The 26,646-nt window shown below is 41.0% G+C and overlaps 1 protein-coding gene across 1 annotated transcript in view; it reads left to right on the top strand.

The window, feature by feature from the left end:
- Positions 1 to 26,646, top strand: part of cpne2 (copine II) — a gene marked incomplete at both ends in the record, with an annotated part of 87,980 nt that overhangs the window by 16,447 nt on the left and 44,887 nt on the right. The window contains 6 exons of the mRNA XM_079260365.1: positions 2,467 to 2,538; positions 2,869 to 2,952; positions 3,111 to 3,200; positions 3,452 to 3,550; positions 6,599 to 6,685; positions 10,769 to 10,828. Of these exons, the coding sequence (XP_079116491.1) occupies positions 2,467 to 2,538; positions 2,869 to 2,952; positions 3,111 to 3,200; positions 3,452 to 3,550; positions 6,599 to 6,685; positions 10,769 to 10,828 (492 nt within the window). The remainder of the gene's footprint in view (positions 1 to 2,466; positions 2,539 to 2,868; positions 2,953 to 3,110; positions 3,201 to 3,451; positions 3,551 to 6,598; positions 6,686 to 10,768; positions 10,829 to 26,646) is intronic.

The following is a 26,646-nucleotide window of genomic DNA, read 5'->3' as shown; positions in this document are numbered from 1 at the left end:
GACTGTCACGTCTTGATGTTATTGGGATGCTGTTGTTTAAGGCTCTCACCAGAATGACCACACAGAAGAGAAGTGTTAGGATTTAAACTCTCAGTTTATGTAGCTCATCGTAAGAATGTTGTTTAATATGTCTAACTGCAAATCAATGATGGGCTGAGTTTTCCTTGTAATCAGCGACAACACAGAGCTCCAGACGAAGTGCAGAATTTCTGTGAGGGATCGATCTAAAACACCTTAGTTTGGTTTTAAAAAGTATTATCTTCAAATCTGACAATAATAAAAGAAAAATCCTAGCAGAAATAGTGCCACATACCTGCAGATGAGTCGCTAGTATTTTATTACATACTGTCTGAAAACATGGCAATATAGTGTCCTTCAGGTGTGGCTAGAGAGGTTTTTATCTAAGTGTTAACTCCTTTACATTCAACTGGATCATAATGTTTTACATGTTGATAACAGTTAGGACCCGGATCTTTCATCGCATGTGCACCGTTAGGAAAGCACATACGATGTTAGGAAAGCACATACCATGTTAGGAAAGCACATACCATGTAACGGTGAGTTCAGACCAAACGCGTTTTGAGCGTCAAGAGCGGCAGGTTTCAATGTAAAGTCTACGGGGAGGCGCGGCAAGGGAGCGTCGAGCTTTCTCGCGTCGCGTCTTGAGCGTTTCAGGCATCAGCGTTCCGCGCGGAATGCGCCGAAAATTTAAGACGTTTTTTAAGCGCGTCAAACACCAGAGATGGACGAAGCTGAACTTTGGCCGCTCGACGCGGGGCGTTAACCAATCAGAGCGATCAGCTCGCAGTTCCTGGAGCATTCTTGTGGTAAACCCAGACACGAGGCTGAGATGCGATTACTCTGTGCAATATTTAGGATAACCATTCCTTGCTAAAAAGCTGAATGTTACTGATTTGGCAACGTAGTCGGATACGTTGCCTAGCAACACTTTGTTTGGGGGCGGCGGCAGCGGCTCTCCGCCATCATTCAAACTGACCGGAACAAAAGCGCCGCCTCCCTCTTCTCTTTTCCGCCCCGTTTGCAGCTTGCTCCAGACACACAAGCGGCAGATGCGGCAGGAGCGTTGGGAGCGTTTTGGGCGTCGGACACAAAAGTGGCAGTTTAGTGACCAGCGTCGTTTAAAACGCATTTGGTCTGAACACACCGTTAGGAAAGCACATGCCATGTTAGCAAAGCACATACCATGTTAGCAAAGCACATATGATGTTAGCAAAGCACATACCATGTTAGCAAAGCACATACCATGTTAGCAAAGCACATATGATGTTAGGAAAGCACATACCATGTTAGCAAAGCACATACCATGTTAGCAAAGCACATATGATGTTAGCAAAGCACATACCATGTTAGCAAAGCACATACCATGTTAGCAAAGCACATATGATGTTAGGAAAGCACATACCATGTTAGCAAAGCACATACCATTTTAGCAAAGCACATATGATGTTAGCAAAGCACATACCATGTTAGCAAAGCACATATGATGTTAGGAAAGCACATGCCATGTTAGCAAAGCACATACCATGTTAGCAAAGCACATATGATGTTAGCAAAGCACATACCATGTTAGCAAAGCACATACCATGTTAGCAAAGCACATATGATGTTAGGAAAGCACATACCATGTTAGCAAAGCACATACCATGTTAGCAAAGCACATACCATGTTAGCAAAGCACATATGATGTTAGCAAAGCACATACCATGTTAGCAAAGCACATACCATGTTAGCAAAGCACATATGATGTTAGCAAAGCACATACCATGTTAGCAAAGCACATACCATTATTTGCCACTAATTTCACAAGCTTGACATTAAAAATGCTTTTTCCGTTGCTCATTCACTTGAGCTAAGTTTAAGTTTCAGAACCAGAACGTGAAGATTAGAGCCGGATGCATGAGGTTGTGATGTTAAGCTGCAGATCTGTTGAGTTTGATAGTTTGACCACTTTACATTGTATTTTGCATTAGCTTATTCTCACCTACTGTAATCATGTTTTGATTAGTTTATTTACACCAGTGGACTGAAATTCCTGTTGCCCGTCCCTAAAAATTTTATTTGCACTTGTAAATTGTAAAATTCTTCAGTTCTGAATATGGATTTTGCAGTTAATGAGCCTGAAATGCACACTTGTTTTCCTGCAGTTTGCTTTTGATTTTACTCACTGGGGTTTGGTCCTTTTTTTCTTTGTTTGCTTTTCCTCTGGCTGCCGATGAATGGGTCATTACCAGGCTTGGTCAGAGCTGCAGGCCATCCTGTGGAGATTTATTTGGTTTGAATCAGGTGTTTTAGAGCAATGACATGATGCAGTTGGAGATGTGTATGTAATCAGTTCCGTTTGCAGCTCCGTTCCAGCTCGGTTCAGGACCACAGTGAGGATGTTTGCATGTTCATAGCTGTCGGTATTTGTGCCGTAACTACTTCTGTGTCATGTTTTTTCTTTAGATAACAGCACAGGAGCTGTCTGACAACAGAATCATCACTTTGACCCTGAGTGGGCGTAAACTAGATAAGAAGGTGGGTAGATGATCCCACACAAACACACTCAGAATACAAATGCAAACATCCATTTCCTTGCATTCAAGCTAATCACAAACAAAGCCCACATGACAATACACAACATCTGCAAACTCTCAATAACAAACAATAGACCATCTCCACAAATTACACAGCTTACATTATTTTTCCTCTTTGGGTACTGGTTAAGCAGTGGGAGTTTTAAACAGGAGACGTGTTTTAATGTGAAATTACAGTAATGAATCAATTCAGTAGAGAAATTTAATAAGACAGAAATAAAGACTGAATCAGGGATTGTCTTGATAAACATGTTTACTGTGTTGTATGCAGGATTTCTTTGGTAAATCAGACCCATACCTGGAGTTTCACAAACAGGGAGAGGACGGTAAATGGATGCTGGTGCACAGGACAGAGGTGAGTCCTTACTGGAGGCAAGAAGGACTGATCTGGTCATTACATGAGCTGCATCCGGTTCTACAGGTTATAACTGGGACCACAGACACATTAAGGTCATTATTAAATACTCTTCTGTTGTATACGTGGTGATAATGTACCTGTTTCTGTGTCATCAGGTAATAAAGAACACATTAGATCCATTATGGAAACCCTTCACCGTGCCTCTCATTTCCCTCTGCAATGGAGATGTGGACAGAAACATCAAGGTTAGTGGGAAGAGACTGACGTATTCTGGCTGAAAGGGCTTTTTTACGAGGCCCTGCTTGCTATTACTACCCCACATCACATCAGCTGTGATGCATTATGAGTGGAAGTGTCAAAATTTTACAGATTTCATTATTTTACATGTGGAAACGTGGAGACACCAGAAAATCTTTTTATAATGAATAATATTTATGGAAATGACAAAGCAAACTGCGTCAAGGACAAAATGCCGATGTGCTGTGCCCCATGACAGGTGCTGTGTTATGATTATGATAATGATGGAGGCCACGACTTCATCGGAGAGTTTCAGACCACAGTTGCCAAGATGAGTGAAGCCCAGAACTCAGTGGAGGTAAAACTCTGATGCTGTTGTGGTTTTATGTTAAGTTCCTGCAGGTTTCCATTAAATCCACTCATGTTCAGCCACAATGAAACCCAAATTTTCTGCCAGGGTTCCTAAAAATGTGTAAGTTTGTGTTAGATTGAATCCATGAGGTTGTTTTCATGCTTTAAACCTGTTTTGTATGTTATTCATGTTTTTAAAGGACACATAAGTGCATCCTTGTCCCTAGCTGTCCCAGCTCACCTCTCCGCTCCTCTAGAGACATTTTAGGAGGAGTTGTCCTTCAGCAAAGGATGTTGAAATAGATTTTTTGGTCAAACTCTTTTCTGCCAGGAAGAGGAGACGAGGTGGAACAAGAATGAGAGAAAGCCCAAAGGTGAAGTGAGGCTCAACACAAAACCAGAAACTGAAAATTAAAGAGATCAAAACGAAGTGTGCCGTGGGCCACATCTCCCGCTACCTCTTCCCCCCACCCCCGATTCACCTCGTCTGCAAACACACCAAGCAAAACCAAATCAGCCCAAAACATGTCGAAGTAACTCACAACGTTTCTGTTGTTACTTGTCCAGGAGAAGAAGAGCAGCTCCTGTCAATCCAGGTTCTGCCCCTTTCTGGATCCAACAACTTCTTCGCCAACTTATTTGGTTGTTGAGAGTACTGCCATCCTGCAGGTTTTAGTGTTTCCCTGCTGCAACGCACCTGACTCAAACCAATGACTCTTTAACAGGCTGGTGCAGGAGTAGGCAACTGGATGCCACCAGGTGTGGTATTGAATCAGGTGTGCTGTAGCAGGGAAGCACCAGAACCTGCAGGTTGGACCCTGCTTTAGAGGTAATGTTGGATTCTGTCTGCCTTCAGGGGAACATTTTACTCCATTCTTTGCTGTTTTGCTTCAGAAATATGTCCTGCGATGCTCGCTGGCTCGAGGCGTTCATGTGGCCTTTCATAGTGGAGATCAACACAGAGAGACCATGTGTGACATCACGCTTTATTCCAGATTAAATGACACCGCTAGGTCTTCAGATAGACATTTGTCCTTAGTCTAAAGCTTGTTCCATCCTCCACGAGAAGCAAGAACTGAGAAGCGGGGAGGGATCACTGCTGGGGGGGCGATGTCTGCTTTATGTGCAATGAACCCGGTTGTTACCTCCACCAAAAGGTTACGGAGGGATTTTTATAAAGAGTTGTTGGAAATGTGAAAATGAAAAACTGACTCAATTCTGGTGGTAATCCGGATCACCGTTTGGATCCAGGAATGTTTAATAGGATTCTTTAACATTGTGCTTGGCGGAGGTTTCCGCTCTCTAGTTTCAGCTTTCTAGTTTCATATTTAACGAGCAACTTCGTCCGCGGCAGGGCGGGTCGTGCACGCGGCAGGGCGGGTCGTGCACGCGGCTGGGTCCGAGTGTTTTAATGCCACATGTAAAAGTGTTCGTACTTTCTCACCACCTCGATCAGCTGTTTTACCAAAACAATCCGTTTTACCTGCAGCAGGAAAAACGCGGAAGCAGCAACTCCACTTCATGATTTCTCCGTGTTAACCACGCCCACCTCAAATATCCGACCAATCACACGGTACTTCTCTGAGCCCCGCAGCAAAAAAGTTCTGTCAGCCCGATGTGTCAAGAACCGTCTTCAGACGCGTCCGCGAGAACAAAATGACGTCATTTTCTTCTCGGAGCCTCGAGAACAAGAAGAAAGTTCTGGCTTCTCGTGGAGGATAAAAACAAGCTTAAGAATAATGAGTTGCTTGTCATCGCAGTAAAATAGAACTCATCACTGATGTGGCCACAAATTAGGATGTTTTGAGGGAAAAATAACTTCTTCCTTCCTGGTAAAAACATCCGTGTTTGGATCAATAACCGATCAAAAACTGTGAATCTGAATAATAACTGTAAATAATCTGACCTGGTAAAACTCCGATCAGCATTTAGGACACATCTCAGCCTACATCCCATCATGATGCATTCACTGTTCCTTTCTGTTGACTGAATCTTGGTTGCTGCAGATTTTGTCAGTCTGGTTCAGTCCAGGATCAGTTTCTAGCGCACATCGTGTCAATGTGACAGGAGCAAAATGTTTCTAACACCTTGATGAATCTAGGACACCGAGACTTAATGCAGTTCTGAAGGAGAAGTGGATCCAACCCGGTACCAGCAAGGTGGACCTGATAAATTAGCATACTCCATGTCCCATACTGGTGAAGTTAGAGCCTTTAAAAACGTAACGTTATGCGTCTCGGACAGCATGGATGTTGGTTATGAAGAGCCATCAGCCAGGTGACATTAACCTTTGTTTCACTGACCACATGTCTGCCTCTTGCTGCTAAATCTGGTGTTTAAACACATTTAGTCACATCTGTGTTGGACAATCACACTAATGCAGATAATTCCACTGAGATTTCCTCTTTTCTGTGGGATTTCCAGCCTGCTAAAGATGTTAAAGATGCACACATCACACAACAGCTCATTCATTAGCATGTTGGTGCGTGCGCGGTTGTGCCAGAGCAGCCTCATGACTTGTTTTCCCACCGCGTCGCTTCATGTGTGGTAATGATGTGGAGGGGGGATGGCTACGGAGGCTGGATGGAGAGACAGAGACAGAATGTGTAAAAAGGGGGAAGGCAAATGAGAGGTGCTTTTGAGATGTAAAAGCGTCTTTAGCTGAGCTCAAGGAACACGACAAGGCGTTTAGAGCTACCCATCCTCTGAATCAGCCAATGACTTAAAGCGTGTCGTTTCCGTGTGTGTCAAACGTCTCTTTTGATCAAACACACTCATATCTAGTGTCTTTGAGGCTTTCTGCTCGCTCTTCGTTTCCTCTTAATCTGCATTGCATTGACTCAAATCATTTGTCTGCGTTTGCGTAGGAGGAACACGAGGGGTGTAGCGTGCCGCTGTAGTACAGTTGGTTTTTAATCCATCTCTGAGTCTGTCAGTCAAAAGGAAGTTAGTGAGCACAGCCACAGTTTCTGTCTCCAAACATTTCCCCATCTCCTCATTCCCTCTGTGCTGTCATCCAGCTTCCTCTGTTTCCAGCTCTTCTCTGTCTCCTCAGGTGGAGTTCGACTGCATCAACCCCAAAAAACAGAAGAAGAAGAAGAACTATAAGAACTCGGGAGTGATCGTTGTCAAGTCCTGCAAGGTGAGGATGGAGAATCAGATGCAACATTGTCTGAGCTGCATTACAGTCTTAATCTAGAGCCTGCATTTAAATTCTGATCAGTATTGCTGCAAAAGACAGACGCTGCTGTCTTCTCCCTGTTAGACCACGATCAGCTCGGCACATTAGACCTGTTTAAACACGCACAAGACACTTTTCCCACCTCTCACATCTACTTGCATATTTTATCATGTTGTATTTCGGTTGCCTCAGATTAATTAGGTTGAAAAAAATGTCTTTTAGGAAGTAAGAATGTGGTTTAATACAATAGGTAATCTGGACACTTTGGAGTTGTTTATTTATTTCGAACTAAAAAAAAACTTTTAAAAGAACAAATTTTGGTTACAACAAACAACTAATAAAATAAGCTTCCTAAGTTTGAAAAAGGGTTTTGGAAGAAGTTGGGCTCTTATCTAACTGTCTTATCAATGACACCGTAACATTGTCACAACATGAAAAATACAGTAATACACATTAAATTCCATTACAATGAAACTTAAACAGTATACAGTCGTAATACACACAATAAATCATAGAATCCAACAAACATTGCTTTATAAAAATAACCTTTTTTGCCTCATAACTTTTAATTATATCATCTTTTATCATTTGTTTAAATTTTCCTATTGATTGACATGATTTTATTTCTTTACTGCAGCTGTTCCAGAGCTGAACTCCTCTTGTAGAAACACAGTGGAGTTCCTCTCAGGCCAAATATACTCTCTCTTAACTGGAAAATGTTTACACTTTTATACACTTTTATATAACACAGCTGAATTCATTGTTGTATGTGTGTGTGTGTGTGTGTGTGTGTTTGCAATTTAGATTGGATAAATCCAGGACACTAAATGAAGCTTTGAATCTTCAGTCAAGTGAAAAAGAAACTAAACTCTCAGTTAAAATTAAAGTTCTTCATCTCAGGGTAAATATAAAGTCTAGCTTTAGAGTACGCTGATATGCAGCTGAGCAGCTCCTGCAGCACAAGCCCAGATCATCATCCCCCCACCACCATGCTGGTAGTTGGTAGGAGGTGTGTGTGCTGATATTGTTTTGTTTTTTTGTGTCAAGACAGGACTTTGGTCTTGTCTGTCTGAAGGACGTCGTTTCAGAAGTCTTGTAATTTGCTCAGATGCAGTTTTGCAAACCCACGATGTGCTAACCTTCCAGACGCGTCACACTGTTTGGTATCGAACCGTTTATTATTTTCACACACTTACAGCAATATAAACAAATGACCTCACAGAACAAACAAAACTATATCAGCACAAAAACAAAAGCACAAACCGCCACCATGCTACTATTTAACACGAGTCAGTAACATAATCATTCGGTCAGCCAGGTCATGTCGGGGTTCAGGTTGGACTTGTTGAGTCTTCGTCTGATTTGAACGTTAACGTTTAACTTGTTAAAAGAGGCCTCGACCATCTGGGTTTTTTTTAAGTTTCTTTCAGCATCACGTGGTCTGAATATGTCTTCTATGTTCTCAAATTTTTGTTTTGTTTGTTTAAAATGTAAAATATTTAGCTTTTTTTATATGGTTGGATAAATTCATGATCCCCAGTTTAAAGTCATGGCACCTCATATGCTGAATGTCACTGATAAGAAGTCTGCTTCAGAAGTCTTTCTTTTCTAACAAGGTACAAATTTGTGTTTAAAAACACCAAAAACAGGGGCACACTACTGCAGACCCTTTGGACCAGTGTCCTGCTGGTTTTAGATTCAGCTGACACGGCTCTGAAACAGGTGTGTTGCAGCAGGGAAACATGTAAAACCACAGAGCAGTAGCCCAGAATCCAGAGCTGCTGATCCAGAGCCATAAATTACATCTGATAAATGTTACATCTACATCTCATTTACATCTCATAAAACTGAGACATAACATGAAGGACATGCCTCGTTGTCAACATGCTATCTGAACAGGCAACACACTCACAAATAGAGGTACCAGCTTGTACCTAAAAAGGTACAAATGCTTGTCGCTGGGGGTGTACTCTTTTAAAAGACATTTCTGTACCCTTCAGTTCTGGTCTATTTTTGTACCTTATCAAGTTCAACCTCACCTTATCAAGTTATGTTTTTTATGTTTTTCACAGCATTAGGCCTGGTCCATTCCACTTAGCAATATTATCTTATCTTTAATCTAGAAATAAACTTCAAAAATTCAAAACACTGACATTGTGGGCTACAGCAAGTGTTGTGCATCTAAACCGGTCTTAACAATACATTTCTTTTGAGGTGACTTTTTAAAAATTAAAAATAAAAAATAAAATCATCAAATATCAGTTGTAATATGTGGTGAAGTCGTAGGGGGGTATACTGATTGCTGAAGAAAAGCTGGTAAAAGTCCCAGTATGCACCATACGCTGTAAAAAATAGTACCGGTACGCAAAAGGATAGAATTTAAAAGTGCCAGTACTGCGTACCGCTGCGTACCGCTGCGTACCGGCCCACTTAAAGCACTGCTGCTAACAATAGTTTTTGTCATGACAAACATTTTTCGATGCTGCAGGTACCCTTATGGTTAAAATGGTACAAATTTGTACTTTATGTCACTTTGAACCCTTTTTTGTATTCTGAAGGTGTGCTTCTGGTCTCTTAAAGACCAGTATTGTACTTTTGAGAGAACATTTCTTTAAAATGTACCTATAGGTACAGAATTGTCCCTATCTCGTACCTCTATTTTTGAGAGTGAAGGCGAGCAGACATTAAGGATGACGACTTTACCATTCAATTCAATTCAACTCAACTTTATTTGTTTAGCGCCGCTTCACAACAGTGTTGTCACAGGGCACTTAACATACACAAGTCAACATACACATCATTTTGCGCCAATTCATACATATCCTATAATAGAAACCAACTGATTGCATCGAGACATGACTTCAATCCAATCCCCCATCCTGAGCTGCATGCGGCGACAGTGGGAAGGAAAAAACTCCCCTTTAACAGGAAGAAAACCTCCGGCAGAACCCGGCTCAGGAAGGGCAGGCATCTGCCTCCACTGGTTGGGGTGGAGACGGCAGGAAAGACAGATCAACATGTAACAGTTTGTTGTAAACGTGCTCCTTCCACCATCTCGGTATCTTCTCTCTCAGGCTCAGAGTCCGGTTCAGACATCAATGCTGAATTCAGAAAGCTGTTAGCTGCTATCACTAGCCGCTAATGTTTTTAGCATGGACACTACTGGCCTCGCCCTCCTTCCGACTCCGGACTTCCATCGACCAATCAGCGAGCAGCTCATTAACATTATTTTAATCCATATCTAGGTTGATAAAAATGTGAATTCTTGCAAGAAAAGTTTTGTTATAAATAAAAGGTCGGAAAAAGCCATTTAAATTTTTTTTTTGGTTTAATAAGATTTTAAACAGTTATTTAAAAACAGTTAGAGGACAGTGCATGAAAAGACCAGGATATGACACCTTTAAATCCAAAACTGCGGATAAGAGAAACACCTCGCTTCACAAATCAACGTGTTCATTTTCCAAACACACGTTAATGATCTATCATCAGACTCGCCTCAGCTGACACATTTCTAACTGGGCGTTCATAACGACTTGTAAATAACTAATTAGTGCAGGAGATAGGAGCCCCACAGAGGACCCATAAAGCTGAAACGTGGAGTCGTTAGCTGCATATTGGAACAACATTAAAGCTGGGAATGTGTATGACAAGCTTTCATAATTGATTCTTTTCCTTCATCCTCCTTTTCATCATGAAAAAGCCTTTGTACAGACACATACATTCAGTTCTACAAATGAAGAAAATAGTCCTTCTATTTGTTGGCTGGAGCGAGGGATTAGAGACTAATGAGAGCAAAATCCATCCGAAACATTCAGAGTAACTGAAGTGCAAATTGTGCTGCAACAACATAATAAGTGGTGTTGAATTGGTGGAACATTATATTAGAAACATACATGTTTGTCATTTTAACACATATTTCAGAGCTTGGAAGTAAAAAGCCACTTATTCATTTAAATTCCATTTTAAAAGTCTGACAACTTAATAAATCCCAGTATGTATAACAACATATCAACCTTTACCTCTTCTCTTTTCCTTCTTATTCAGATTACACATGATTATACCTTTCTGGATTATATACTGGGAGGATGCCAGCTCATGTTTACAGTGAGTACAATGTTAATATTCCTGTTTTATGTTGTTTTATTCCGCTGTAGTCAACACATGTTTCCATGTCCTGCTCTCAGAAACGGGTGGAAAACATTCAGATTTTCTATTTTCATCTCCCAGGGTTGCAGCTGGATGGCAATCATTTACATACAGAGAGGAAATGTGTTAGGGGGGGGGGGGGGGGGGGGGTTGCTGAGGGAGAGACAATTAGTCCAGCAAAGAGAAGTGATGGAGTCTGGTGAAATGTGGAAAACCAGGTGAAAAACTGAAAAGGAATGAAAGATTTCCTTGTTGAGGTCGGGAGAAAACGAGATACACAATAAACAGAGCTGAGCGTTTTCACCAGAGGGAGGGGCTGAGAGCGAGAAGCGTCACGGTTTATTTTCCTCTCCTGTCAGGAGGAACTCTTGTGCGTCCCTGATGATGTCACACCTTTTTGTGTTACCGTGTGAGTCCTTCTTGCAACCACACGTTGAGTTGTTTCGATATTATCCTGGATACACACAAAGACACATAAAGCCCCCGTTCTCCATCTCACCAACAATTCCCCAGCTTTAAGAGGTAGAAAGGGGCTCCCGATGCTGCTGCAGGCAGATGATGTGGGGTGTTGCAGGCTTCATCTTGTGGCAAGTTGTTTTGTCTGAACTGTATCTCACAACAATCAGAAACTCCCACTTCTGACTATTCAGACAGGTCTGCTAAAGTAGGAGTAAAAGTGCTCCATCTGGTTCCTCCGCTTTGATGGAAAACACCACGGGGTTAAGAATGAATGGTCGGAGTAATGCGGCGAAGACGGACTGCAAGACGACGGCATGCAGTGAGGATCTGACCACTTACACACCTGCTTTATGAATACATGTGGCTCATCTTGCCCTTCCTTCAGCTGGTCTGATGCTACAGATGTGGTTCTAGCCTCAGTTCATTACGTCATCATGTGCAGCATTACCGCAATGTTACAAGGAGACTAAATGTCATATTAATATGTTGATAGAAGATATCAGTTAATATATAATGAGGACAGGACGTGGAAAGGTCCATGAGTTAAACATGTTGCTGTAACATGCAGCTCACACAGCTTCAGGACGGTATGTCCTGTGCTGCAGGAGAAACCGTATGAAAGGAAATACTTCAGCACCTTTTGGAGGATTTTGTCGTTTTACTGAGTTTGGAAGATTGTTGAAGCGCCGGAGACACTCAGAGCGAAGCCTCAGTAGATGTCTTCCTCGTCTAAAACAACTCACCTGCCTGAGCTTCCATCATTTTGATAACACAACTAGCCTGAGGATGTGCATGCACGCATGTACGCGTGCGTTTTGTGTCATGTGGCTCCTCAGCTGCGAGAAGCAGTATCCTTTCCCGAGTCTCAGCTTCTGGGTTCGTGACATGATTCCTCACAACACGTCATGTTTACATGCACCTGCTCATCTCAAGCTCACAGCTGCATCCGTTGCTTCTGCTTTCTGTGCAGTTTTTTTTTTTTAAGTTTGTGCAGTCACCTGATCTGAGACATCTATTAAATTGAACAAATCTAGATTGATGGCATGAGAGGAAACAGCAAGTTTTATCTACTAGGGCTGTGACGATACGCTTTCGTCCCGGTTCAATTCCTTAATATTTTTTGGGTCCTGATTCGATTTAAATTGCGGTTCTCACAATTCTTTGATATTGCTGAATTTTGTAGATTGAAAATAAAAAAAATTAAAACAATCTTTTTGATTTCAATGAGGGAAAAACTACAGAGCAGGCAGACCATCATTTTGCTGCTATAATGCCCAAGAAGAAAAGTAAAAAGATAAATAAAAACAATAAAAATGACAAAATTTTATAATGGATTATTTTTATTTAATTGAAAAAAAAAATATTTTTTTGACAAAAAAAAAATCGTTTTTAAAATCGTGAAACAAAAAAAAAACCCAATTTTCAATTTTTTTATTCGATTTTCCCGCCCCTATTATCTACTGTAGTATTATATAAAAGGCAAATCCCAGAAACTCATACCAGAATAGTCTAAATGGAAAAACATCACTGCTAGTCAGAGCAAAAATATAGCAAGAGAGGATTACACCCATTTACTTTACCAGCACACACACAAATAAATACCGAGTTAAAAAAGCTGTGAGAGGGCTGAAACTACCTGCAGCCAACAAGAAAAGCACTCATCTGACAGATGTCTCTGTCTCAGCAGCGCTAACCTCATAATGTCACACTGTTCTGGCCTCTGTTGTTGACGATTGAAAGGTTTGGGAAAGGAGTGAAGCAGGACTGTTGCTGGAAGTTCTGGTGAATTTATCAAGACAACAGGTTAACCAGGTGGAAGGTTTGAGGTCGATACTAACTTGTCAACTGGGGACATTAGAACGAAAAAGATCCATAGATTCATTTTACTGTTTTCATTTTAAATCTCTTCTTAAGACCCACCTATTTTCACTGGCATTTTTACCCAGAATGAGTTTGCTTTTATTGCTCTTATTGTTTATTTGTTTCATTGTTTTTACATTTTCTGGTTTTAAACTTTACAGTTTTGTTTTCTGTTCTTTTGTTTTATGTTTTAATATGTTAATTATGTTATGTTTAGCACTTTGTTAGCAGTGAGCATAAATGTGCAGATGTTCACGCAGCGGTGTGTCTGGGAGAAAGCTGCGAGCTGTAAGATAACTGCATCAGTTCAGCTTTAGCTGCATCTCTGAAGCACTGAGTTATGAACAGATGAAGCAACGCCATGATGACCTCATGATTTAAGTAAACATCTAAACTCTCACAGTCTCAAGACAAAGAAAATGTTTTCTTTCTAGTTTATTCCGACATTTCTTGTGCTAATTTATGGGCTGTGAGGAAGACGTCTGCAGCCTTGCTCCCCCTGTCACTTGGATGTGATGTGTTGTAAAAGGTCCGAGCCATGAGGTGTGTAGCCGTGCAGAGATGCTGTCAGACTCGGAGAACATTTTCTACTTGAGAAAGTGTTAAAGTCACTGCACACACACAGAAACACACACTGGCCATCTTCCCTGTCACAAACCAGGCTTTAAAACAAATACGGTTGTTGTTGCCATAGCGACTCTGTGCTGTTGATCACAAATGATGGCAAGTAAAACCTGAGCGTTAGGACAGTATCATGTGTTTCTGTATGTATTTTTATTTTTTTATCTTATCTCATTAAAACAAGTCTGATCAACATGCCAGGAAGGTTTTTAATGGAACTTCATTCCTGGTAAAAACTGAACTTCAGCAGCGTAGCATCAAGTTTTTATTATGTTACTTCTGTTATTTCTAATAGAGCTTTTCTGTCCTGTGTCATCATCTGGTCAGGATGATGCCCTCGATGAGTTCGGCACGTTTTTTTACCTCAGTGTTTTTACCATAAACATAATTTATAAAGCAAATAAAACAATCTGAAATTTGAAAGTAGCCAGATTAGATCAGTGTTTTTCAACCTTTTTTGAGCCAAGCCACACTTTTTCTCACAGAAAACTCACAAGGCACACCACAAACCAAAATGTTGTTGTTTTGTTTTTTTTTAAAGTCCATATTAAAATAAAGTCCATCTTGGGAACATTTTCTCACTCTGGTGGTGATTGATTTTGCTAATTTGTCTGCTAAATCCTCCTTACTTCCTTCTAGTATTTTGCCTTTGTCAGACACACATACACACACATGCTGTCTCATAGGGGTGGGAAAATCAAATCGAAATTTTTTTTGCTTCACAATTTTTAAATCTTTTTTTTTTTTTTTTTTTTTTAAAGTCGATTTTTTTTTTTCAAATAAATAAAAGTAGCCCATTATAAAATTTTTGTCATTTTTATTGTTTTTATCAATCTTTTTACTTGTCTTCATGGGCATTATAGCAGCAGAATGATGGTCTGGCTACTGGGTTGTTTTTTCCGGATTAAAATGAAGAAAAATGCTGAGAAAAAAAAAAAAAAGTTTTATGCATTTATTTTGTTTTAAATCTACAAAAATTAGCAATATCAAAGAATTGTGAGAATCACAATTTAAATCAAATCGGCACCCAATAAAATCGAAATTAAATCAAATCGGGACAAAATCATATCGTCACAGCCCTACTATCTCAACACAAGCACTTCATGCTTCATGTCCAAGATCATCTTCATACACACATCTAAGCTCAAACACACTCTTCATCCTGCCCTCAATTTACATGCTAATACATGCGCACACAAATCCAAACGCACTATCTTCCTCATACAGACATTTTTATCATACATGCTTCCAAACGCACTAGTTTTGTTATCGTGTACCACGCACGCACACACACACACACACACTCATATTATCTTTAAGCATGCACCTTCCTTGCCTTTGCACACTGACTGATATTGGCTCACTGCAGAAGCTAGCAGAGAAGCTCAATAACAACTGACATCTTCTCATGTGCACGTTGCCCTTTTTAAGCGCATGCACTCAGAGCAGAGGTTGTGTTCTAAAACACACACGCCGTTCTGCCGTGTTCAGTCAGCCTTAGTGACGCTCTAATCCTAATCTCCAGAAGGAGAAAGTCTCTCCTCTGGAAAAGCGACCCTTCTCTGTTACACACTCCAACAAAAAGAGACGGTCGGCTTTCACTAACGGACCGTTTGTGAAACACTCATTTGAACTAAATTAAGCTATTATTCCCGTTTTATGCTTGATATCATTCAGAGGTGTGTAGACAACTAGTGGTAATGGATTTAGGTGAGCAGGGAGAAGATTTTCAGTGTGCAGAGAGCATTCAGAGGCTAAACAGTACAAGAAAGCTCTCCCTGAGGAATAAGCTGATTATAGTAAACGAACATTAAAGCTGTGTGAGAGACGTCACATACTCCAAGTAGTAAACCCAAAAATGCTCAACTGGATGAGACTCATTCCCAGGAAAGTTGACATTTTTTTTGTAGATTACAGTAAAGTATAAATCTGATGATATAGTTTTAACTTTTTTTCAACAAACACAGATAGAAAGATGGAGAAAAAAAAAAAACGTCAGTCAAGCTAGAACAGTGTGTTTATGAAGCCACATTTTTGTAAGACATGCAAAATTGCACCTTGCATCATCCTGCTGAAATAACCACAGAACTCCCAGGAAAAGACCTGAACATGATGGCAGCACATGCCGCTCCAGAATTACAACATCCACCTCTGCATCGACAGGACCTTCACACAGATGTGTTACAGTGCAGGATGCTGTGGCGAACTGTGTTTAGGGAAACATGATGCTGATCGTGATGCTATAATGTTTTCCTACGCAGTGCTGCATCAATGCCTAAAAATCATCCAGCAGAGGTTCTTTCCACTGTGACATTTCTCCAGGATCCATTAACTTTTTCCCCGTTTTCCGCCTTGTAGATGCTGGAACAAAAGGACTTTACAATCTGTCATTGAAAAAATATATATTTTTAAACTTATTGATTATTCTCAGATGGACCAAAGTGGTGAGCTACTATCCATGCCTGCATGGAAAGACTAAATATCTGTATATACTGCTTTTATATCCAGTTCTGACACCCTCACCTGTCATCAGTTCATGCAGGGGTACTCAGCTATGGTCTTCGAGGGACACAATTCTGCAGGTTTTCTATATATCCCTGCTCCAACACACCTGGCTCAAATTAATGACTCATTGTGAAGAACTTCGTAAGCTGCTGGATCCATTTAATTTGAATGCGATGTGTTAGAGCAGCGATATATATAGAGACTGCAGGACAGTATCCCTCAAGGACCGACTTTGGAAACCCCTGAGGTAATATAAAATAGTCCCTTTTTATAGAAGCTGAGAGCAGCCAGTCTTAAAAACAATCCTCCATATTTCAAGAGGATTAATTAATTATTTTTAAACCTATGACAAACAAAGATGCGTGGACCAGTTGTGACAGTTAGCCATTAAATTTGGTGTGAACCATTCACATTTTGACCTTGATCAGCTGCTAGTCCTGCTCCTTCCATAATCAGTTAGAGAAGATGGTTATCAATAAAAGATAATGAGAGAAATTAATATCCATCCATCCATCTATCTTCTGCCGCTTATCCAGGGTCGGGTCGCGGGGGCAGCAGCCTAAGCAGGGAAGCCCAGACTTCCCTCTCCCCAGCCACATTTGGCAACTTAGGGTGGATCCCGAGGCGTTCCCAGGCCAGCCGAGAGATATAATCCCTCCAGCGTGTCCTGGGTCTTCCCCGGGGTCTCCTCCCAGAGGGACGTGCCTGGAACACCTCACCAGGGAGGTCCAGGAGGCATCCTGACCAGATGCCCGAGCCACCTCAACTGGTTCCTCTTGATGTGGAGGAGCAGCGGCTCTACTCTGATCTCCTCCTGGATGACTGAGCTCCTCACCCTATCTCTAAGGGAGAGCCCGGCCACCCTGCGAAGGAAACTCATTTCAGCCGCCTGTATACGAGATCTCGTTCTTTCGGTCACGACCCACAGCTCATGACCATAGGTGAGGGTAGGAACGTAGATTGACTGGTAAATCGAGAGCTTCGCCTTCTGGCTCAGCTCCTTCTTCACCACGACAGACCGGCGCAGAGTCCGCATTACTGCAGACGCCGCACCGATCTGTCTGTCGATCTCGCGCTCCAACCTTCCCTCACTCGTGAACAAGACCCCGAGATATTTAAACTCCTCCACTTGAGGCAGGACCTGACCCCCGACCCGGAGAGGGAAATCCACCCTATTCCGGCTGAGGACCATGGTCTCATAAAGCCCCCGACAACAGACAACATAGCTGATAGGATCTTCAGGACACACAAACCCCTCCACCATAATAAGGTGGCGGCTCAGGGAGGAGGAGAAATTAATATCTCGTCCCTGGAGATACAGGAATGAGAAACAGGTGGTATGGGGACGTTTGGCTTCTGCACATTCTGGGAGGTTCACTGTCTATAACTCCACGCTACATTTTCTGGAAATTCATATGTTTTTATTAACATTGAATGAATCAATCAGCAGCACGGTTGCTGCTTTCTTTTGTGCATTTGTGTGAAGATCCACAGCATGTGGACGTAAGAAACAATATGAATCGTAAGTCCTAATCGAGCCTTATTGTCCCGGCTCATTTCAAATAAAAAAACATCATTTCACTGTTGAAAAATTTCAGATGTAAATTGTATAAAATCCTGTCACATTAAAATATGATTGTTGCACATTTAAATCCTGGTATTTGGCTTGTACGAGGCGCTGTGAGTAATCCCTTTATGCCTGCACCGATGCGACTGTGCAAAGCAGGTTGTGTTAAAAACATGTTTTTCGTCTTAAATGTTTCAGAAAAAAAATCACTGAATTTCCCACATTAAAAGTCTGACAGAGAACAGAAGCTGCTGGTTGTCACCCTCAGTTTGACAAAATAAGATGTTCACACATCCTTCCACACTCCCCTCCATCCAGCATGAGAGCCGGAGAGCTCATGTCAGGTGTCAGGTGTTTGACAGTAATTCACTCGTAGTGGAATCTGTCTATTGAATGCAGCTTCAAGTATGTTCTGCCATGCTGCTGCTGTGGACTGTAGGGTAATGACATGCTGCTCTGTCAGCCCTGCTTCATTTTAACTCAGTAAATTTTGCCTTGTTGAAACGGTGTGTTTGTCATGTTGTATTACATCTGCTTACATGGTTGCAGTTACTGATAGCCTAAAGTGATGAGTAAGTTGTAAACAGAATGGCTTCATCTCCCACCGTTATTGAATTCACAGCCATCATGCTAATAGCATGTGTCACCAGAGAGGCCACGGGAGGAAAAGAAAGCTCTGATGGTTCTGGGGATTTTCTGCCGTTGCATGTGGCTTTGGTGACATACATCTTTTCAGCTTCATCGTCAGACAAAGTGCATGAAGACCAGACGAAGGAGATGGACTATGATATGCTGTAGGAATAAAAAAAATCTTGCTTAGATGTGGACACGTTCATGAAGGCAGACAATGATGTGTAACAGACAGCTGACAGAAAAAAGTAAATAATTAGTTAATTTCTTCTTGCCTCTTGTTTAGTCCTTTTCTTTCCCTTTTTATTCAGTTTTATTTATTTTCTCCTCTTAAGAACTTCATGTCTTATTGGTTTCCATGTCTGTCTGTTCACGCCCGGGTTCAATGGTCGATTTCTGCATTATGTCGGTCATAAATCACATCAGAATCAGAATCAGAAAGACTTTTATTGCTATTGTCTTTGAACAATTCACAGACTAGGAATTTGTTTCGGTGATAAGGTGCTGAATAATGAAAATAATTATAAAAACACAGAATAATAATATAAAATTAGAAATACAACTATTTTACAACTATTTCACAAATAAGGTAAGGCATGCAGAGAAATGACCACATATACAAACTTTTTTTTTTTGTTAAAAATAAAGAATAAAAGTAACGGTAAAAGTAATTACATGTAAATACATGTAGACATGCAGATATGTAGAGTATGAACAGTAGCATCCAAACAACCGTGCAAATTGGTAGTGCAAAAGATGAAGTGATGTGACATGAATTATTTAAGTGACTGGAGTTATAAAGTGTCCAGCTCAGGTATTATTAGTGTTTATGACGGCAGAGGGGAAGTATCACATCATCCTGTCCAGCATTATAGCAAGCAGTGATGGTCAGGCTGCCGTGTTGTTGAACAAATTTCACTGTGCCAAAATTATCCTAGTGGATATTATGGAAATAAAGTTTTATGGACATAAGACTCCCCTCGATGTGAAAGTATGGTTTTTACTTTACCTTTTATCAAGATGCATGTTTATGCTGGACGCAAAGGAGAAGCAAAGGAAGGAGGGATTGATGCAACAGAAACAGGGAAGCCCGACAACCAGCTGCTGCACTTGGAAAGAAACCTAAAAGAAAACATCCTACAGCATCTGTTAGCAAACTAAGACGACGATCATCAGGAGCACCTGCAGGAGGACAAACATGAACGGCAACAACTAACTGTAGCTGCTGGTGATGAAGACTGTAGCGGAATAGCCTCTACAAATTATGAATTTATTAATTACCTCGGAGCACCACTCATCACCTTTAATTAACTTAAAATTCAGGCGGATGAGACACCTGAAATAAACTCAATTCAATAAACAGTCTCACTTCAAAGGAGTAAATCCTAAGAACGAATGAACCAGAAATCGTGCATTCAGAAATTATGACAATAACGGACGAATTGATTATACATATTTATTTACAATGATGGTAAACATACAGCAGTGAAAATGAGCAATGATGGAGAGATGTTATTGGTGAGATGGTATGATGAATTTGTCAACATGGAATTTCATTTATAACATTAATAAAGAACGCTGAGATTAATTAAATGAGATGGAGCAGGAAGAAACTGGTTGGAATTAAGCAAATAAATCGGGATGATTATCTTACTTAAATCTTTGACAAGAACGTGTTCAATAATTCTAAATTTGGATAAGAATTCGAATTTAATTATTTAATTAGAATTTGATGTACTGGTTTGGGACATCACAAATGTCAGAGCGCTATCAGATCCTACTTTGAACGCTCAATCCGGAGTGTGGGTCGAAGCGGGTGGTTGGTCCCCTATTCGGCGCCTTTCCGGGGTAATTGGATCCCTGGAGCGTCAGAAGATGTAGGTCTACGCAGCTACTCTGGCCTTCTGGATCCGTTCAGCGGAGTTCCAGAGCAGTGTGATGATGATCCAGATTGTCCCAAAAATAGATAGTTCCAGATTTTACGTGTAAAGACGTAGTGGAAAAAGTTGGAGCTACGGTTCTGGAGCTACGGTTCTAGTTAATTACTGATCTCGGGAAAAATACTGGTTACAAATAAACACTTGTTGTACTTTCTCCCGTTCGGAAGAACGGAGAGGAAAAAAACTTATAATGAAATAACAAAAAGAAAAAAAGACGAAAGGCTAAAGAACTAAACAGAGGACAAAAGAAAAACAGAAACTTTAAGAGGAGACGAAAAAGTAAAGAAAACTCTGGAGGAGAAAAAGCTCAGGAAGTTGGTCTGCCAGTCCAATTTAAACAGACCCGCCTTTCGAACTTCCAGCTAATCATGAGTTGCTTCTGTCAGAGGCTGACCAACCTTATCCAATCAGGTCAGCTCTAGTTCCTTCCCTCTGCATCTCATTAATGTGAACAGGATACTTTCAACTCCTTGATTTGTCTGCCGCAATACACATCAAATCACATTCTTTCAGAGTTATGCAGATTCCTCGTTTGCTGGCGAAGGAAAGCATTTTATAGTATTACTTTCACACATGAAAAGATTGGCTACATGTAATTTTTATTAAAGGTGGATTAATTAATTGTCATGACTCGTCCTCATTGGGTGATCCTAAAAAAGAAAACTCACATTTTATTCATTCATATTAGTAGCTTAAGAGAAGTCTGAAGCTTGGAAAACATACTCAACAATTATTTACTGCAGTGTTCATGATTAATGTGTGTGTGTGATCAGTTCAAAGAATTACATTACATATCAAGATAAAATAATGGAAAAGAAGAGATTCAACCAAAACAATTAACCACAGTCTTTTAGACTAAGTTAAATCAGTTCCTTCAATTGGGGAAAGAAGTTTGGATTCCTTCTGTCTCCTTCTCCGTCAGGGGGGGGGGGTTGTTCTGGTGCCCTGGAGTCTCGTCTTTTGGCTTAGAAGTGTCATTTCTGACAAGAACCAGGGTTTGGTCAGATGCGACTCTCGGCATCTCCCCCGACCTGCGACCATAAATTGTTAGATGTGCTTTAATCCTTCGTGTTGACACAGCTGCATTCTGTAGGGAGTAAAGGTGTAAATCTCTGAGTGTCACCACGCCTCTTGGGTCAAATGGTCACTCTCTCTTCGTCCTGTGTGGACCAGTCTTACTGCAGAGAAAGAAATACAACTATTGTTTAATCCAGTCGAATGTTTTTAATCCTGGGAGGCCAAGATCGCTACAAGACATAGACTCCATAATGTGGAAAAGATGGTTTAGAGGTTAAAAAAAAAAAAAAAAAAAAAAAGAGCTCCGGACACCAGCTTAATGGACAATAACAAGTTTTTTTTTTTGTTTTTTGTTTTTTTTTACCAAAAATCAAGCTTCAGAGACAGATGTGCAGGATCAGTGAGAACTTCTAAGCCAACTGTGGAGATCCCACTGACCTTCTATGACAGGGGTGCCCTCGAGATCTACCATCCTGCTGTTTTTAGGTGCAACCCTTCTCCAATACGCCTGAATCAAATAAGTGGCTCTTTAGCAGGCCTCTGCAGAGCTGAATGACATGCAGAAGAGGAATTCAGCTATTTGACTCAGCTGTGCTGGACAGGGGTTGCGCCTAAAGGTTGCAGGATGGTAGATCTCCAGGACTGGACTTGGCAACCTCCGTTCTATGACTATGTATGTCTAGAACACAGAGAAAGTTCACATCTGGACCAATCAGACGTATGACACCAAACATATCAAGCTTAGATGGTATAGACCCTCAACAGAAAACAGACTCGTAGAGCTGAAGTTGATCATCATACCTGTGAGATGCTGAAGATCAGGCAGACAACAACGTAAGCGTGGAGCGTTAGCGTGACATGGAAGGAATGATTGCAATCATGCAGCCGCGCAGCTTTAATACATCCAGGGTTTCTTTCAGCGGTCTTGTCCAATCAACCGTAATGATACCACTCTGGATGTGTTGTCAAACAGATGACAACAGATGGATAATCATGACTGTTCTCTGATGATCATCTGAAAAGCAGCACAGCTGCTAAAGTGGAAGGAAAGACGACAAAAAAGTTCAACATCAACGTCACGTCAATAAAGCATCATTTACAAAAGTGTATTTTGTTGCAGGTGTGTTCTCAGGTACCTGAGAGAGATTAGTCACTTTTAATTCTGTCCCTCCGTGACATCATCCTTACTGCTGAAGAACAAACCGATCAAAGCGATCAGAGGATCTGATGGAAAAGTCCAACTTCATTTCCTGTCAGACTCCAAACATTTCGAGTCCTTTTATCACATTTCTGAAATATTTTACAGATAAATGTCAGAGTGGGTGTGAGTGTAACAGGTAGCAGGTGCTTTTTTCATTCCATATTGCCTCTTGTCTTTTATTTTGCTTTCATTATTCCAGAGTAGGCTGCACAGTGGCATGGTGGTTAGCACTGTGGCCTCATAGCAAGAAGGTCGCTGGTTTAATCTTTGGCTGGCGTGAGGTTTGGACAGTTGCCTTTCTGTGTGGGGTTTGCATGTCCTCCCCCTGTAAGCGTGGGTTCTCTCCAGGTACTCCGGCTTCCTCCCACTGTCCAAAGACATGCATGTTAGGTTGATTGACTCCTCTAAAATTGCCCCTATTCTTTTTTTTACTTTAGTTTTTTGTCTCTGTGTGGCCCTGCGATGGACTGCTGGGATAGGCTCCAGCTTCCCCGCGGCCCTTCGTTGGATTTAGTGGTTAGGAAAATGAATGAAGGACAATAAATGAATATTCCAGAGTAATTCATTCAAATATAATAGAAATTAGTAATTTTTTGCACATTAAAATAATAGGTAAATAAATAAATAAGATGAATAGGCAAGGCGAGTTTATTGTATTGCACCTTTCATGTAAAGACATATCAAAGTGCTTTACATGAAACATTAAAAGCATTACAGAAAAAAAGCATAAAAGAAAACACAAATCACAAAATCACAATAAAATCATAAATAAGTGTACCGACATCATGTGATGCAGTTTGGTGAGTTTGATGACACACATTGTTGGAAAAGACAGCAGGAAGATTTTTTTCAGACGAACTCCGTTTTTGGCTCCATCGACGCGGCATGTCTCAGAAGGTTGCAGGTCAGTAAAAGCCAAACATCGATGCAAATGAGCTGTCGGAGTTAGAAACTCTCTCACCATCAAACGTGTTTTTTTCATTTTCTAAAAGAACTGATAGGCCAGGAAGTTTAATCTGTGCTAACCTTTTGTCCCAAACATTCCACCATCAGTTGCCATGGTGATACAAACTGGTAAGAAGTGAACCAGCGGATTCTGTAAATCCCGAGCTGAACCTGAAGTTGCAGGAAGTTTCTGACCTCTCTACAGGGCCTAATCCCAGCGCCGTTTCATGTGACAGCTATACTTTTTTTTCTGTTTGCTTTAACCTCTTTCCACTCCTGCTCTCAGCGAAGGCGGACGCTTTTTCTCTGCTCTCTCTTCCTCCCTCCCTCATGGCCCGCTACTTGTCTTGTCTGACTCAGATCATCTTCTTACATCCTTAAATTTTTACATCATGGATTTGATCGGCTGGTCTCTCAACGCATTTGGTCAAATTTTCTCAACCCAAAGATTAGGCAGAGGGGAGTCCGCATGTCCTCAGGGGACACTTCCGGCTGGAAACGTTTAGGACTCATGGCCAGGTGGAGACCGATGTGTCTGGCAGTTCTGTCCTCTGAGGACGTAGAGGATGTCTACATCTTTGGATTATTGGTGATCCGGATTGTGCTGATGGGTGCTGGTGGAGTATTGATCTACCTCAAGACCCGTGAGATTCTGGCAGCAACTGGCAGGTTGTCTGAATTTTGCAAGGGAATGTGCCGAGCTTGCAGTGCACAGACTCTTGCTCTGACCGTAAGCAGCATACCAGTTTAGCCCAAACTGGTCATCTTTCGTCGGTCCCAGAGCTGGTACGCAGAATCGATAACAACATGGAGAAGAAGTCTGCTAGGATCGGTGGAAATTGACTCCCACATTCGGCTGTTTGGAGCTGCCAGCCTGAGATCTGCTATGGACTCAAGGCCGAGGGCAAATTGTTTATCTCGCCTCCCAAACAACAATCATAACTGGATTCGGCTTCCCAACGGCCTTGGGCATGTGCAACCCCCCCCGAGAACGGAAGAAGACATGTTCACAGACGCTCTGTCCCCCGTCCTCAATCACCCCCAGTCCCCTCCCACATGACTCACCGCCTCCCTGGACTGTGTGTGTGTACTGTTTGAGTTTGTGCTTAAGTGAATGAGATTTTTTCCCCGTTTTCCAGACTGTGTCATCTAGTGGCGCGGTCCGGAATTACATGACTTTTTTTTCCCTCGACCCCCTATCATCCTAATGTATCTCTGTTCTTATCTGTTATAAGGCGGTGCTGGTAAAACAGGCTGCAGGGCCTAAAGTTTAGTTTGGTTCTGTAATTCTTTTGTTATGAATGTTACATATCTATGTGTCAAACCTTGGACGAGCTTGCTTGAACCTTGAATTTCCCCTCGGGGATGAATAAAGTATCTTTGATTTGATTGATTTGATTTAATAAATCTATTTCTGCCAGCTTACAAATTTTAGTTTTGGAACTTCCCACCATGATTTTGGGCTGGAAACCTTCTCCCTGGTCATTTAAACTGGTTGTTTAATGGTGCACCAGAAAGTGTCTGTGACATGGAAATAACATGGCTTTTTAGCTGCATATTTTGGCTCACACTAATATCCTGTTTATAATGTGGGAACTTTTCTCCAACCTCTCTGTGTGAATATATTAATGTTTCTCCAACCATCATGCAACAATCACTCTTTACAGTGAACCTAATGGAAAAGTTACAGATTAGTCCTTTAAATGTAATGCTAACGTCACCATGAGCTGGTCCAGTTGAGCTTATTTACATGGCGTTGTGTTGGATCAACAACTCATCCTCTGTACCATAGACATCATATATACATAGACGACGTGTAGTATCACGCTCATCGCGCTGCCATCTTGGATGTGTCTCCCATGCGCTTTCAATGCATTTATTTGTAAGGTGTAGTACCAACCACAACAATAACCAATTTTTACCTGATTTTTCTCACAGTTTGGTTTGTTACAAAGGGCAGAGATACTGTTATGATACAGATCACTGTCACACATTAAAAACAATGTGCTTTTATGCTAATATAATTTTTATAATGCTATTTACTAACACATAAGGCAGCTGCAATATAAATAAATGTAGAAATGAATTTGATACTAACATGTTTTATTGTTTATAGATGCATTTGGATTTATCTATCTGTTTTTATCTGGTCAAATAACAAATTATTATTCAACCTTGTGAAATGAAATTCCACACGATCTGCTTTCAGTATTTCACCGGTTATAGTAACCGTATGCTGAACAAAATACGGGAATAGTTGCTGGTTTTCTCTTGACTACGGTTGACTCTTTCTTTTATTCACAATTAATAATTTATCAAAATAGAGATACAGTTGTAGAAAGTCTGAAAATAAAGTATTGTATCAAAACCGTGCAATTCAAAAGTTACCCAGAAAAACACTCAAAGAACCTAAACCTCCGCCAAGGTCTTTAAAAAGTTCCTGATCCAAACGGTGATCTGGAGCACCACCAAAATTAAAATAGTTCTTTCTTTTCACGTTTCCAACAAGTCCTGAAAATTTCATGAAAATCCGTCCATAGCTTTTTAAGTTATCTTGAATAAATACAGACAAATAAAGCCGATAAAAACATAACCTCCATGGTGGAGGTAATTTTGCTACCATGTAAAACTCTCTTTGTGAAACATCAATATCATATTTTTCCTTAAACACCTCAAAGGAGTTCAATTTATCATAGAGTATTCATTATGTAGAAAAGTGTTTTGTTTGTTTGTTGTTGTTTTGTTATGTGGGGAAACTACGTTGACTCTGCAGCAAGACTCAAAAACGGAGACCCATCCAATATGGCGGCGACCCATCCAATATGGCGGCCACTCAAGTTCTCTAGGGCTCAATGAGGCGTCTATGTATATATAATGTCTATGCTCTGTACAATGTATGTTCTCCTGGTATCTCCAGATACCCCTCCCAGTTTGACAGCTTTTTGCTCTGATGTTGCCTTTACTGAAGCAGAAAGCTGCTGTTTGGCAACATTCAGTAAGGTTGTCATTAAAGCCAGACAGAAGAGATGAA

The sequence above is a fragment of the Telmatherina bonti genome (assembly GCF_933228915.1).
Source record: "Telmatherina bonti genome assembly, chromosome: 2".
Taxonomy (NCBI): domain Eukaryota; kingdom Metazoa; phylum Chordata; class Actinopteri; order Atheriniformes; family Telmatherinidae; genus Telmatherina; species Telmatherina bonti.
This window is presented reverse-complemented; position numbering and strand designations above follow the sequence as displayed.